The sequence below is a fragment of the Martes martes genome, assembly GCF_963455335.1.
Source record: "Martes martes genome assembly, chromosome: 8".
Classification (NCBI taxonomy): domain Eukaryota; kingdom Metazoa; phylum Chordata; class Mammalia; order Carnivora; family Mustelidae; genus Martes; species Martes martes.
The window spans coordinates 21,667,931-21,684,060 of NC_137895.1; the positions used below are offsets into that span (position 1 = coordinate 21,667,931).

At 33.9% G+C, this 16,130-nt stretch overlaps 1 protein-coding gene across 9 annotated transcripts in view; it reads left to right on the top strand.

The window, feature by feature from the left end:
- ANKS1B (ankyrin repeat and sterile alpha motif domain containing 1B) overlaps positions 1-16,130 on the top strand; it is a gene marked incomplete at its 5' end in the record, with an annotated part of 1,134,786 nt that overhangs the window by 271,968 nt on the left and 846,688 nt on the right. For 8 of the 9 annotated variants that reach the window (XM_080810753.1, XM_080810755.1, XM_080810756.1 and 5 more), the window contains one exon: positions 13,853-13,996. The exons of the other annotated variant lie outside the window; for it this stretch is intronic. In XM_080810753.1, the coding sequence (XP_080666879.1) occupies positions 13,853-13,996 (144 nt within the window). The remainder of the gene's footprint in view (positions 1-13,852; positions 13,997-16,130) is intronic. 9 annotated transcript variants of the gene reach the window in all.

Sequence of the window (16,130 nt, forward strand, 5' to 3'; positions counted from 1 at the left end):
GGGGGCTAGTCATGTAGACACCCTAGCATGTACCATAATCCCAGATTCCCAGAAGGAAATCAAACAGTCAGCACAAATCACTCTTCTCAGAAACAATTTAGGCACAGTCAACCACTCTTGTCCAAGTGATAGGAATTCCTCAGAAATCCCAAGTTCCCAGTGACCAGCCAAGGACTACTTGTAAACACTTTTCAAAGGGTAGAAATCTATGCTATGTTGCCTCTTTTATGCACAGTTTCATACTGGCTAGTTTTTGAATGTTTTAAAAGATGCTAAATATATTTGCTAATTTTTTTGTATCTTATATAAAACCAATTTCAGAGAAAAAGAAATATCCTAGAAACTATTTCCTTTCCTTATGTTTCCTTACAATATCTTTTAATAGTCTCCTCCCATGAGAGCCTTTTTACAGTTTGTTCTTTTTCTTTTCTTTTTTTTTTTTTTTTTTTCAGAGACAGCGAGTGAGAGAAAGAGCGAGCATGTGAATGAGAGGGGCAGAGGTAGAGAGAGAATCTTAAGCAGGGCTTCATGCCCACCATGGAGTCTCCCACAGGGCTCATTCTCATGACCCTGAAAACATGACTTGAGCTGAAATCAAGAACTAGACACTTAATCAAGTCTCCCAGGCATCCTGCCATTTGCTCATTTTTAAAGGAAGTAAAGGCTTTTTAGACCCTATATTTCCAATTGGTCATTGATATTATTAATCCCATCTTTCTTTTGGGTCTAATACGTTTCCACTCTCACATCTAAACTTTTAATGATAGGTTGATATAGCAGTCAATTTGTGATGTCTAACAAGCATCCACTTAAAGAGATATTTTCTAGAATGAAGTTAAGCTCTTTAACTTTTGTTAGAATTTGCTAGGGAATCAAATACCTTTTTCTGTCCTTTGAAAAATGTTGTACCTTAAATAATATATAGTTTAGTGTGAAAATCTCCAGCTCTTCAGACTGCTTTTCAGTAGTTGACTGAACTTTCCAGGATTCAGCACCATTCATTGATTTCTGCTTTCAACCACGGCACATGCTTGAAGCTAAAAGGTATTGTTTTAGTCTGGGTCACATTAGGAAACAGATATCACATAGCAATTCAAACAGACGAAGCTTGACATAAAAAGATTTTAAGACATTTTGTAAAGGTAGTTTATGGCTGAGGGAAAGTACCCAAGGCAAGACAAACTTGGAAGAGAGGACTTTTGCACAAGATTGTGGTTCAGACCTCATTGGAGAAAGTAGAGTCGCAGCCCACTGGGTGGTCCCTTACGGGTTGGTCAACATCACACGGAGCTCTGAAGCTGGAATTGCCCTTCAGAGTTGTCCTAGGTTGAGAAAAGATAACTAGATTTCATTGGCCAGTTATTAGATATAGACTGCTCTAGGAAGAGACTTTGACTTTAGGTAATGATAGGATGGCACTGTCTGTGATATAAGTGACAGATTTAATTAGGTATAGGGTCAGATCTGTTTGGAGCAGTCCTGTTTGGTCAGAGCTGTGTATCCTTGAAAGGGTTTTTCAGATGATAGAAATCCACAGTTGAGGAACAGAAAAATTCTTTTCTTGTAGATGAAATTAGTTCTCAATTACGGTGATCATTGTGGAAGACTGGGGAATGACTCCATGGTAACATCTGGTAAATCAGAAATTGCTGATGTTTTTGATTGTCATGGGTATATCCCACTTAGTATCTCAGACAAATGACTTATCCAGCCTAGGTTTAGTGCCAGGACTAGACACAATATGGCTCTGGCATTTCAATTCAGGTGTTTGATCTTGGATCTGGGAAATTTCATTAAATGCTGGCAGATGGCAAGAATGTTGCACAGATTAAAGGATATTGCCATTTAGTTTTAGCTTGTCCTGGTGCCTCTGGAAAGTTCTCTTTTACTTAAAAAATTATCTCAAGAAAGAGGTTTTTTAAGACACTCAAGTATTGTTAATCTGATTATTACTTAAAGGTAGTTTATCAGGGAGAAAACATTAGTTTTGAGTTTCTTTGCTAGTGCAAATTAGTGAAATATTTCAATCAAAAATTTATTGGGTGTGTTGAGCATATAAAAGAAGCATATTAAATTCAGCATTCAAATACCCACTCTGTGCCATATACTACTCTAGGTACTAAAAGTACAAACATAAGTAAGATATAGACCTCCCTCTTTACCAGCTGTTACCCCTGGGAAAGGATTCTATTGTAGATAATATGTTTATGACTTTAAATCAACCAGGTCAAAGTTGGGCCTTGAGATGAAAAATTAACTTCAAGAGTTTGTTTCTCAAGATTTCATTCAGACCCTTTCCTTTCTCTCGTATGCACACTATCCTGTTCACTGTGGCTGGTGAAATTGAGGAAAATGCTTTTAGGATTAGAAAATAACCTAAATCTAAAGTTATTTTGAGCATGAGTTTATTATAAGCCAAGAATACAGGCCTAGAAGATTTCTATCAGGACACATGGCTTTAAAAAACTCTAATAAACAATTTAACTTCTCTGCACTGGAAAACAGACTCACCAGGTATATTTAACATGCACACACACACACACGCACACACACATACACACCCCTTACAATAGAAATACCTTCTATGGGGATGTAATTTCTTATATTGCATTGTTGTATGTATTCTAACAAATCCTTTTTTATTTTATTTTATTTTTAACAAGTATTTTTTTTAAAGATTTTATTTATTTATTTGACAGGCAGAGATCATAAGTAAGCAGAGAGAGAGGCAGGCAGAGAGAGAGGAGGAAGGGGGCTCCCTGCTGAGGAGGGAGCCTGATGTGGGGCTCGATCTCAGGACCCTGGGATCATGACTTGAAGCGAAGGCAGAGGCTTTAATCCACTGAGCCACCCAGGCGCCCCTCAAATCCTTTTTTAATGAGTCAGAGAATTTTTAAATATTTAAAACACCTTTAAATATATATTTTTGCTGCTAATTGCTATCTAATCAGTAACGATGTGACCAAACTGTGATCTAGATTCCAATTTTTTATACATCTTTCACCTTTACATACATAGTTCACTCTATGGATTAGCATGATCTTTGTGTATAAACTGGAAAAAAAGGAAATCATATCTATCCCCGAAGATGTTTTGAGATTTATTTTTCTAATATTTGCAAAACCTATGAAGATTTTGTTGATTGTGTGATCTGATTGGCAAAGGATTATTTAGACATATATAATTGTTGTAACACTATTATTATATTATATATATACATATATATGTATATAATATATATTATATACTATTATTTATAAAGAAAATTTGACTTGTTCATTTGTAATTATTTGAATTTCAATTTTCATAGCTCTTTAAGTAAATTGACACATTAGGTCTAAATTTGTGTAAGTGAAAGCATTGTAAGTGAAGGTGTTTTATTATTAGAACCCCAAATACCATACAATAGTAATATCAATTCATAGCAGTTAGTAATACATGCATCTCATAGGGGTGTTATGATTTTATTTCATTATGTTAATAAATATTTAGTAATTACTAATGAAAGCACTTACAAATAAGCATTTTAAAGACATCCTAATTGGGTGCATTTAAAAGATTCTGTATCAGCTGTTCTTTTGACCACTTATAGTTTTCCTTTGTTATGTTCTCCGTGCATTTTTTAATTTCCTAAGTTTGTTTTCTTTTCTCCCCAGGGTTTTGTCTAGTGTTGTTAAAAGAATGTTTTGATCCTGCAGTTGAATTTACAAACACTAACATATCTAAAATCTTTTATATTTTTAAAGAATTATTTAATATTTTAGTCTTACTTTCTGTGGCTTTAAGCTTTTCATGGGCCTGAACTAATGATCTTAGTCTTTTATTTCCATTCTCCTGTGAGATGATAAAGTTAAGAAATTATTTTCTCTTGCAATATGAGAAATATTTTATTAAAAATAAAATGAAGACCACTGCTTATTGTGTAATTTCCTCCAACCAATTATGTGAATCATGGAAGGTCTCCAGTAGTATCAAATCATTAGTCTAAACCATCTGTTCCACATCTCTTAGCAGTGATGTGTCCTTAACCTACCCTTGGCGATATAATATTAACAGGCTGTGAAAAATCCCCAATTTCTATTCCTGTTTTATTTATCCTATTTTGATTTAGTGTCATTGTGACCTAGAGTTAATCAGTTTTCTATGCATCTGACAAACTTAATATCTATTTTGTATTCATTTACTTTTCAGTGTAAAATGCTTCAGTTGTAAGTTTTGTTACTTTATGTTGGCTTAATTAATATATTTTCAATCACATTCTTTGCTTTTCATGTAACCGAGCAACTGCTTCCCCATAAAATGGATGAAAATACAGTATAATAAAGAGAATAGTATATAAAATATACATGTGAGGAATGGTAAATAATGTTATTACATGATGAACATGGTAAAATATTGCTATTTAAGAGTGGACAATTTTTATCTTTTGATTATGAGATTATTAAAAGTCTTTTTGGGCCTGTTTTCCTGATCAAACATACTTTTTATTTTCTGTTTTTTAGTCCAATACATACACACACACACACATACACATGAACATATACGTATTTCCATACATACTGTATATATGTATGGAACTAGCACATTAGCATTTTTATATTACATTTGTTTAAAGGGGATTTCTATTTACAGTTGTTTAAAGAAGACATAAAAAATGAGAAAGGACCAGAGTTGTCAAGTCACAACTATGTGCATTTAAGGTGTCCAGAATTGTGCTAGTCATTTCTCAGGTTACACAAATAATAGAAAATATTGGTCACATAATCATAAAGATAAGATACACTTTATGTAACATCTAACAGATAGTTCAAAACAGTAGACTGAGTTGTCAGCACCATCTGTACTGTGGGATTTAGAGAAGAGAAATAGTCTCTGAAACCTTTGCGCCTAGGCAGGGGCTTTCTGGCTCTCCTTAATCTGTTCTTCAGTATTTCTTACAACTAAAAATAATTGCTTTACTAGCAAGTCCATCCTTCGGAAAGTGTGAAATACTTCTGATACTTGCAAATCTCCTAGTTCCAAATACCACTGTACAGAGTAACATCATTTTGGTGTTGTGGATCGTAAGAGGTGGACTCAGTGTGCTCATTGGCATAAAAACTTGTTTTTCTTCTTCCTTTCTTTTCCTTGCAGATATAAAAGCTATTTAGCATTCCCAGGTAACTTCAAATAAATCTGAGAGAAATTGTGTTTTTCAGAGGACTTAAATGTTGCAGCTTTGGTGAATTTCACTAACCTGGAATGGCTGAAGTGCAAAGCTAGTCTAGGGTAGCATTGAAGTTATTTTCAGAAAACTAAACAGATGTTTAGTGTTAATAAGCTGATGAAGGTATTATTTTTGACACTAAGTTTTCTGAGCATTGCTATTATTAAATTGTGGCATGTGATCTCTTTTTCAGGACTGAATTTAAGATAAACCGAGTCTGCTTCTTTTTGAGTAATATGGTCACTGACCTGTATTTGTTTGATCATTGGCCCTGTCATAGTTTCAGTTTATAAATAAGCCAGCTTAATGTCTTACAATTTTCTTTCTCTCACCATATCCCTTAGTTCCCCAATTTAAAAAATAATATAAAAAATAAAATATTATCGATCTGTCTTTTCCTATTGTCTTCCAAGTTGACAAAAAAAAAATCCTATGAAAAGTCACCTGTGTAATGGGATTGGCTATGCAAATTTGGAGATGAAATGTATACTAGAGTTAAATTGTTCTGCATAATGAAAGAGAGGAATTCAAAGAGCTAATGGAATAAACCTATGGGAGGAAATAGACATTAAAGAAGCTCGGCACTTCTCGGTGGAAGGGGAAATGTATGAATGTGTTCTTTAATGAAATCAATAGATGCTGAGTTCTACATTAGCTTGAATATAGGACAAACACAGTGAAAGCAAGTGAATTCAGTAGAGTCAGAAGATAAAGTACACTCAGATCTGGGTTATAGTTAAATTGGTGTGAATGCTCATGTTAATTTTGAAGGCAAGCTGGCATTTATTCATTAACTCATTTATTCATCAAACACATATGGAATGGAAAGGTCTTTAATGTTTCAGACACTGTGCTAAGTACAGTGCTTGTGGTAGCTAACCCAACAGACATCTCAGCAATCAGGCAGCTTGTAACTGAGTAGGAATAGGAGATATTGAACCAAAATCACACAAGTAACTGTAAACTTATATTTTGATAATTGCTATTAAAAAAAGTAGGATGCTGTGAAAACACGTAAGAAAGGAAACTAATTTTGACTGGGGGATCAAGAAAGGCTACCAAAGGAAGGGAGTTAAGTTCACACCTAAAGCACAAGTAAGATTAATCCTGATGAAGATAAGAGAAGAGAATGTTCCCACAATTTATTTTTTAGGATTTGGTACAATAGCAAGGAACAGAAAATCTAAAATATCTTTAAAAGGATTTTTTTTCCACTCCTACATGAAAAGCTTAGACGAGGCAGTCTAAGGCTGGTAGTACTCATCAGCAAGAGGAATCCAGGATTATTCTATTTTATTGTTCCACTGTGTATGTTCTCTAGTTTCAAGGAAACCTCATGGTTCAACATAACTGTTTCAGCTCCAGCCATTTCATTAGCATCCCCATCAATAGAAAAAGAAAGCGGGGGAAGAAGGACGTGTTTCATCACTTTAAGAACACTTCTTTTACCCAAAGGGACTAAGGTAATCACATGCCCACACCTACCTGTAATGGAGCTTGGGAAATGTCTTTATTCAAGGTAGGCATATGTCCAACTAAAAGGGCTTGTTATTATAACTATAGAAAAAGAGGGCTAGGTGTTCTGTTCCTAAAGACAAATGGAAGAAGAGAGAATGTATCCTGGGAGACTGTTAGTTGTGAAGTTCATAAGTGAAGTTCTAGGTAGGAGGAAGCTTGATATATTCCAGGAAAGAGACAGTGTAGTGTGTTTAAATGTTATGAGCAAAGGGGAAGAAGAAGGATGGTGGGGGGACAAAACTAGAGAGGCAGGTGAGGGCAAGTCATATCCAGCCTTTTGGATGATAAAGAATTTTGCATTTTACTTAAAGAATGATGAAACTTGAATGCTCTTAAGGATGAGGGTAATATATTCATATTTTCATATTAAAAAAAAACTCTGCGCACTGTGTGGAGAGTAAGTTAGAAACAACATTGGCAGTATATACAAAGTTTAAAATGGTTGTGCTTTTTGAAATACAATTACATATTTATGAATTTATCCTAACAAAATTGTCAGACAAGTTCAAAATCTGGAAAGACATGCTCTGAGTGCTTACAGTGAGAATGAGGTTAGGAAAACTTCACTTTCTCCTTTAATAACTTTTAATTTTGAATAACTTGTTTTACAATAAGCATGTATTACTTAGAATTTCATTAAAAATCAATAAACCAGCTTCATCTTTTGCAAAACAAAGACAAAAACACTTGGGACTTAGCTGCACAGTTGTCCAGATTGCTGACTCCTATTCCAAATGGTCTTCCTTTGTATGGACCTCCATTTCTGATGGTTGCCTGCCTCCTGGAGTCTATTTTTCTGTCTGGTCCCTTTGCATTGACAGTTCAATTAGATGGTTGTCCTATTTTCATTTTGGTTTTTGTACTTCTGGTAGGAAAAACAACAGTCTTGTCTATTCCATCATCCCATTTCCCCACCCATACATTGTTCTCCTATGTTCTGGCTAAGTTGAGCACCCCCGGTTTCCTCCAGTGACATTTAGACAGGACATAGATATCCTCCATCTTTGCCCCACCACTGCCATATTTATAAAGATATGCGTTAGAGAATTGACTGGTGAGGATATAAAGGGGTTCTGTGGCATCATAACAGGTCCTTAATCCTTCATTTCAACTGCATAGACTTTAGAATTTTAGAGTTAAAAAGTAAAGACCTTCATTTATAAACTATGACAGAAAAAACATTTTCTTTGTGGATATTTTGAACATCTTGACTATCTGTTGTTAGGAGTTTGGTTTCCATGGTAGAAGAAAGATTATAGCGCCTAGAGTCAGAAGACTTGGATCATAATTTAGTCTCATTTGTAGGATGATCTTGCAAATTAAATAACATTGTAAGAATATTGACTTCTTCAGTTGTCAAACAGGGGAAATCCCAATGCTACTTTATTGGGCTATTCAATATCTGAAACCACTTTTTTTTGTTTACTTTCCATTTATTCACATTTCATGGATTATTACACTTCCTCAAAAACTAATTAATACAAACTGAGGTCACACTTTCTCACAATTCAAGTATTTTATTTTAAAAAGATTTTATTTATTTATTTCTCAGAGAGAGAGCACAAGCAGGGGGAACAGTAGGCAGAGGGTTAAGCAGACTCCATGCTGAGCAGGGAGCCCAATGGCAGACTTGATCCTAAGGTCCTGGGATCATGACCTGAGCCAAAGACAGCCACCCAGGTGTCTCAAGTATTTTAGTTTTAGAAAACAATTTCCTGGGGCACCTGGGTGGCTCAGTGGGTTAAGCCTCTGCCTTTGGCTCAGGTCATGATCTCAGGGTCCTGGGATAGAGCCCTGCGTCGGGTTCTCTGCTCCGCAGGGAGCCTGCTTCCCCCTGCACCCCCTCTGCCTGCCTCTCTGCCTGCCTGTGATCTCTGTCTGTCAAATAAATAAGTTTTAAAATCTGAAAACAATATCCTATGTAAAATAGAAAGCAAACAACTTACTTGATTGCTAAGGAGTTTTACATCTGTTATGGTTGCATCTGCAGCAAGCAGAGTCTGTAGTCCTAACCATGATTACCTCTGGCCAGGAGTGCCCAGGTGCTCAGAGCTGGACTGGACCGGCTCCTTGAGGTCGCCTACCAACACTGTGGGACATGACAGTTTCTGCTACAGATTCTCACTTCCAGAATGAGAAAGAATACCCAGGGGTTTGGGAGTGAGCCATTGGGTTTGCAAAGCCTTCAAAATGCACCATGCTTGCATTCTTACTTCAGAAATCAAAGTACTGACAGATGCTCAAAAGCATCAGTTTAACTTCAAAATGAAACCGAAAAGGCTTTCTCAGTGATAACTTGTTCTGAAAGTTATCTTCAGATAGTAGGATAGGATTTTTTTTCCTTTCCCCCAGAACAGGTAGATTTTTTCTGGCAGGAGGCATATCAAAAATATGATTTAGAACTGAAATAGTGAAACTATCATCCTTTCAAGAAAGTCAATTCATAAATTCTCAGACTTGTCCTTCCCTGGAAAACATAATCTAAACTGCTTTAAAAACTGGGCACACATATCCACCCTGTAATTCTAAAAATGAAGACAGCACAATGCTCATTTTTTTTTTGTTTTCTTTAATGTTAGACTGATGTAATTATTTTAGAAGTATTTTTCTTTGAGCTCAAATTTGTCGGCCCATGATATTTATGTATTATGACTTTAGTCCTTTGTGACAATGTAGAACTGGTCCAATCTTTCATCCACATAATTACTATGTATTAACCAAGAAGGATAATAGGCTTAAATCATGACAATTTAGGTCTATATTCTATGGAAGAATTCCTGGAACTTTAGGAACACAGTTCGGTCTCCAATAAAAAGTTTCAAAGGCATTTGGAATAAAGGAAACTCCCAAGTTTAAGTGCGTTCATGTGGCTTTCTTTTCATAAGTAATTGAAGATTATATTTAGTTTGATAAAAAACCTTTCCCAGACATTTTTTAATTGTACAGCAGCACATGGAAATTGTTTTACACCGCTAATTTATATACTGTCTTTAGGGGGCAGTACTAGACCACTGATAAATTTTGTTATTTCTGCTAATGCTGCTGGTAATGGTTAATAGAAAATAAAACTAAAGTAACTACAGTGAGATTTACAATGCAATTATATATACCCCTTAATGTTAGTAAAATTTTTTAGGTAGTTAACTGAAAATGATAGTTTGAAATTCATTGATAATTCATTCAATAAATAATTGTTAAATTCTATAATGCATACACATTATAAGAGATACAAATGTGAATAAGACAACATTTGCTTTCAAATAACTTACAGTTAACTAGGATAAATAAGTTGTGTGTGAGTGTGTGTGTGTGTGTATGTACAACTCTTTCAGGATAAAGGTAATAATAAAAATAACAGTATGTATTCATTATTTTTCACATGACAGTCACTATCATGCAATTAATTTTATCCTCGTACAACCCTATTAAGTAGGAATTATTATTTTACCTCCTTTTCAGATAAAGAAGCTAGGAATAATAAGATTATGTGATTTTCTCTAAGTAGCACAGTTGAAAACAGCAAAGATGTGTTTTAAATATATATATCTATTTGACTTCACATCTACTTCTCTTTGCCACTATGCCATCCATCATCTCAAGGTCTATGTGAAATATTATAATACACAAACTCACTCAAAGAGCTACAGACATTTAGAAGAGAGCCATATCATTTCTGTTTGTGGGAAATCTAAAAAGTGGAATCTGAGCTGTATTTCGAGGAATCAGTGGGCTCATAAGATAATAATAGCTAAAATGGTAGTTAATATGTATTGAAACCTTATTATGTGTCAGGCACTTTATATTCATCACCTTATTTAAGTATCAAAAAAATTCTGAGGGAGGTTCTTTTTTTTTTAATTTTTATTTATTTATTTTTTATTTTTGGCGTAATAGTATTCATTGTTTTTGCACCACACCCAGTGCTCCATGCAATACGTGCCCTCCCTAATACCCACCACCTGGTGAGGGAGCTTCTTTTATATTATTTCCGTTGAGTAGATAAGGCAAGAGAGGCTGACAATGGTCATATTTGACAAAAATCACGCTAATAAGTAGGCAAGCTGAAATTTCAGAACAAATTTTAGAGCCTAAACTCTTAACCAGTATAATATGCTGCATGGAGAAGTAAGATGAAAGGCATGAATAAATGCATCGAACATGATTAGGGTATAGTAGAGGAAGTAAAAGTGTTGAAAATAGTTTGACCATAGAACCTTGAGGAATTTGGGTATTATTTACTGTACAGTGTGAAGTAATTTATGAGCAAAGAAGACACATAAACAGGGTGTTTCTCTGGAGAAAAGATAGAGGAAGTTCCCTGTAAAATTGGATCAAATAATTATAGTATCATTAACATAAATACAAAAGAACTGATTAATTTGTGAAATGTTGATAATTCTTACCATGAATGTAATGATTTATGGTGCTATGCCATGTCAACATTGATGGTCAAACAAACAACTGATCATGAGTTGGTGAAGGAGAAGCCTATTTGGTTATTTTATTGTATTTTGTAGACAGCATTGACCATACACATAGATGCTCTTGCTAGATTAAAGTTTTAGATACCCCAAGATTTTCTCACCAGGATGTCTGTGGGATGAAAAATCCCCGTGCTTTTCACCTTTTGTTACTGATTTCAGAAATGTGTTTTCATGAAAGGATGGGTGACTATGTACAAAATCATAGAAATTTTAGTCATCACAGAGAGCAAATTGTTTTCAGGAGTGTCATCATATAGCAGAAATATATTAACAAATACACTTTTTAAAAATTTAAACTGCAATTACATCAGCTTGGTTACTCTTTTTTTTATTTTTTAAATTTAATTTAATTTTTTCAGTGTTCCAATGTTCATTGTTTATGCACCACACCCAGTGCTCCATGCAATACATGCCCTCCTTTTTACAGGATATTGTGTTGAATGAGAAGCAATGTATCATAGTGGTCAAGGGGGTCAGCTCTGGAGTCAGGCAGTCTGGATTGGAATCCTTTTTCTGCCACTTACCAGCTCTCTGATCTTAGTTTTACTTGACCTCTCTGTGCCTTAGTTTGTGTGAATTAAAATAAAAAGTGTCACATAGTAAATGCTCAATCAATTATAGCTATTATTATTGTTGTATCTTACAGGCTGTAACTGCCTATGGGGCTTTTTAAGTTTATGATTTCTCAGTTATTGAAAATTGATCAAGGGAAATTTAAGATGTCAATATAGAAAAATAAAGTCTTTTATTTTTTTAAGGATTTCTTTATTTCAGAATGTGAGAGAGCACAAGCACAGGGATGGGGGAGGAGCAGAAGGAGAGAGAGAGAGGGTCTTCAGCAAGGAGCCACACGTGGGCCTCGATACCGTGACCCTGAGATCATGATCTGAGCTGAAATTGAGAGATGAATGCTTAACCAACTGAGTCACCCAGGCACCCTAAAGTCTTATATTTTAAAGTCACAACTTCTGGGGGAGTCAAGGGGGTACCATTTACAATTTAATATATAGAGTATTTTTACTAACTTCAATAATCATAATATGTAAGTATGTGTCCAAAACTACCTTCTGAAGACTTTTACCTTTTTTTAAAACAAAAAAAATCAGTTTGCTGAGCGTTCATCAAGTTCTTTGAATATGGAATTTTCATCAGTTTTGGCAAAATTCCTTGCAATGTTACTTTGGTGATTTCCTTCTACCTCTACATGGAGCTCTTAATTTGATCCCCGATTTGTTAACTTTTAATTTTTCCTCATCTTTAGTTCTATCTTCTGGGAGATTTCCTCAGACTTACTTTTCACCTTCCATTGGGTTTTAGATATTTATTTGTTTAATAGCATTCTGTTCTCATTTCATGGATGCAAGTATCTTCTATTTGTGGATACTATTTATAACTTTTTCTGTATATTTATTTTTATCTCTGTTAAAGGCTTTCTTCAGATGTGTGATGATGCTTGGATTCTCGTTCATATTTACCTAAAACTGTTTATCTGGGTAGAGATTTTTTGAGAGGTGGGCTTCACAGTAAGAGTTAAGGCATAGGCCCCCATCATTTTACTAGGGACTTACAGATCTTTTTTTCTTGGGAGGTCAATTTCTGCAGAGGGGACTATATTGTCATCTCCTGCCTGGGGGATATAAACCTAGCTGCCGTATTATCTAGGGCAAATGTGGGCAGGCACTGGAATGGGTTGGGAAGCTACAACTACTAGATATTCAATTATTTTCTTTGTTTTACAGAGACACCCCTCTGTTAACTGTGCATGGAGTGTTAGAATTCCTAATCTTTTTGTTTCAATGCCACCAGAAAATAAACCTCCAATTTTTTTTCAGTGGTGAAGGTTTAGTTCCTTGGCCAGTTGAGAACATGGGTCTGAGTCTATCCTGTTGCAGCTCACCTGCACATACATCTTCATGGAAAGTTAGTTTCTCTAATTCTTAAGCCCCTTTGGTGGCACCCAGTCATGAATAAACATGCTGCTTATTTTTCCTCTTGTAGACATTTTGTTTTCAGTTTTCTCAAGTTTGCTAGATCAGGTAATTCATACCCATTTGTTTATCATTATCTTAAAGTTTTCTTGTTATTACTCCTCTGCTAATCTCTCTCCTGTTGTCCTTGTCCTTATGCATGTTAGGCCGTTTTTACAAATGGTTCAACACTGAAGTCCTATTGTTAATTTTAAAGTATTACTCCCATTACACATACAATATAAAATTTTATGAAGTTCATTTTTTTGAAAAGGAGACATTGTGGAAAAAAATGTGCTTTTAGCAATTCTTATTTCAATAAAGTATTTTCCTGCTATTCCTCTGATTGCATTTAGAAATGATAAGATATCTCTAATTTGTTGCTGCTGAGATATTTTCTTGGGTCATTTTCATGTCTATTTTTCATTATGAACTTTGAATCTTAATAGTCTTTCTTACCCAATTTTTTCATGTTCAATTTTTTTTAAACATTCAACTTAAATTGAGTTATCTGAGTTTTTGTCTTAGTCCCATGGCACAACCACATAACTATGGTGAATATTAAGCTGATTTTGCTTGCTAACATACACTGTAAGAAAATAATGTAATTTAATTGATGTTAAGATATCTAAACAACATTCAGATAATATATTGGTATAATATAAATTTAATTTCAGAGAACTTCATCTACAATAAATTTGTCACCAGGAGAAGTGGAAGATGATGATGATGATGAAAACACTTGTGGGCCCTCAGGACTCTGGGAAGCATTAACTCCTTGTAACGGATGTAGGAACCTTGGCTTCCCCATTCTTGCACAGGTAATGGTTTGCTTTTCTTAAGATGTAGTAAAACATAAAAAATACTTGCCCATGTTTTTAAGGAAATCTTTTTTTCTCTCTTCCTGGAAATCTAATAAATATCTTACTCATTTTGTAATTTTTCTTCAGTTAGAGGTCAGTTTATCTAACTTGCTGTACATGTGTGCATACTCAAGCACATACTTTATATCATTTTATGTGGTTGTTTTATTTTGATCATGATGCTAGTTCCTGAAAAATTGAGTTGTTTTTGAGATTTTTAATATTTATGATCCAGAAATGGTTCACTGAAAGAATGCTTTTTCAATTACAATTTATATTAAAATAATAGAAAATGATTTTCAAGGAAACATGGAAAGGCTCTTTATAAGCATTGTCACTGATTCTTTTAATTTTTTAGCACAACGAAACATTGTAGAATAATGTTCATCATTGAAATTATGTAGGACAATCCAAAAATGAGACCAAAACTCTAAAATATTGACTATAATTTTGAAACCATCTCGCTCTTTGTTAAGTCATTTTTATTCTCTTGCATTACCTTCAAATTACCATTGTGTATTTTGGACCACGAGCTTATGGAGGAGTTTCAAAAATAAGTAAAATTATCCAGAGCTGAGAAATTCAATGCCACAATGAATATATGAAGAAACATTTAATACAAAAACAATGTAATGGCAAAGGTATATATGTCTAACTACGTAGTGCATGTGTGGAAAAATAGTCTTGGACAGATAATAATTTGCAGTAATTGTCCAGAATAGCATTACATCTCAAAAATATTTTGTTTTGCCTCAAGTATGAAACAATTATGTCTAAGAAAAAAAATCACTTTTTTCATGTCTTATGTCACAAATTGACCAGAGCCACTCAATTTCCAATATTAATTCATTGTAGAGAAAATCAAATAAACATATAGTGCTTAAAGAATCTCTTCACCTTAACATGAACTATTTTTAGGACTTTAAGACACTATCCTACTTATTACAGAATTATTATCAATATATACTGGACCATGAGTTCCATAAAGATAGAGATTATTGTAATACATCTATTTCTAAGGCCAACATAGTTCTTGGTATATTGTCAATAGTAAGTAGTAGTTGAACGGAATAATGAACAAATATGTGTATTTGGGAGTTTCATTTCCTCAAAGAGTTTTACCTCATATCTGTAAGGAAATAGGAGAAAGGAACAAAAGAAATATAGATTTTATTTTATTCATATAACCTCATCTGCTTAAGACTTTACTAGTAATCAAATGCTTTTATCTATTTTACTTGTTTTGTAAGATAAAGTGTTAGGACTCTGAGCCATCAATAATATATGACTATAATTTACTTCTCTACTACCTTCCTAAATATTTATTTTTTTCATTTTATTAGGCTTGGTAGTAGGCTCAGTAGTAACGATTTTGGTTTATAACTTTTTAATACTAGATGTTTTTCTTTGGTTATTTTCTGGTGAAGATTGGCAAATAACAGTATTTTAATAGTTACATTAACCACCTTCAATTTCCCCCCTTAATTTGTATGAGTGTATTTTGTGTCATTTTTTAAACTATCAAATTCTTTAAACTTCTTCATCTTTTTGTTTGTTTGTTTAACTTGCCTCATCTAGAGATAATTCCCATTTCTCTCATTATATTGCACCTGTTTGATTTGGATTTTCTTCTGAAATCTCTTATTCTGTTGCTCTGTTTTTAAGACCATATGACTCAGTTTTGGTATTTTTACATATAATGCAGGAGAAATAATGGTTGCATTAATTAGCTGACATTATTGTTTACTCTTGAAAATTTATATTTTATAAAAGTATCCTTATTAGTATTTTAATTGTTACTGTATTACATCTATAAGTTATCTGAGATATAATTTTTTTTACTCTATTTAATGTAATGAATGAAGAATAGAATTCTTTTATTAATATTTTCATATGGACTTCTACTAAAGTTCTCAACTTGCTGATGGACTCTCCTTTAACATATGTGTGTATACTTAGAATAAAATTTAATAAATCTGTTGTGACATTGGAGACATCATATCAAATGTAAATTTGTCCTACAATTTGCAATAGCTTTGAACTCAGAATTTTGTAGGCCAGCTTCAAAATAAGTTTTCTTAAAATTTCATGA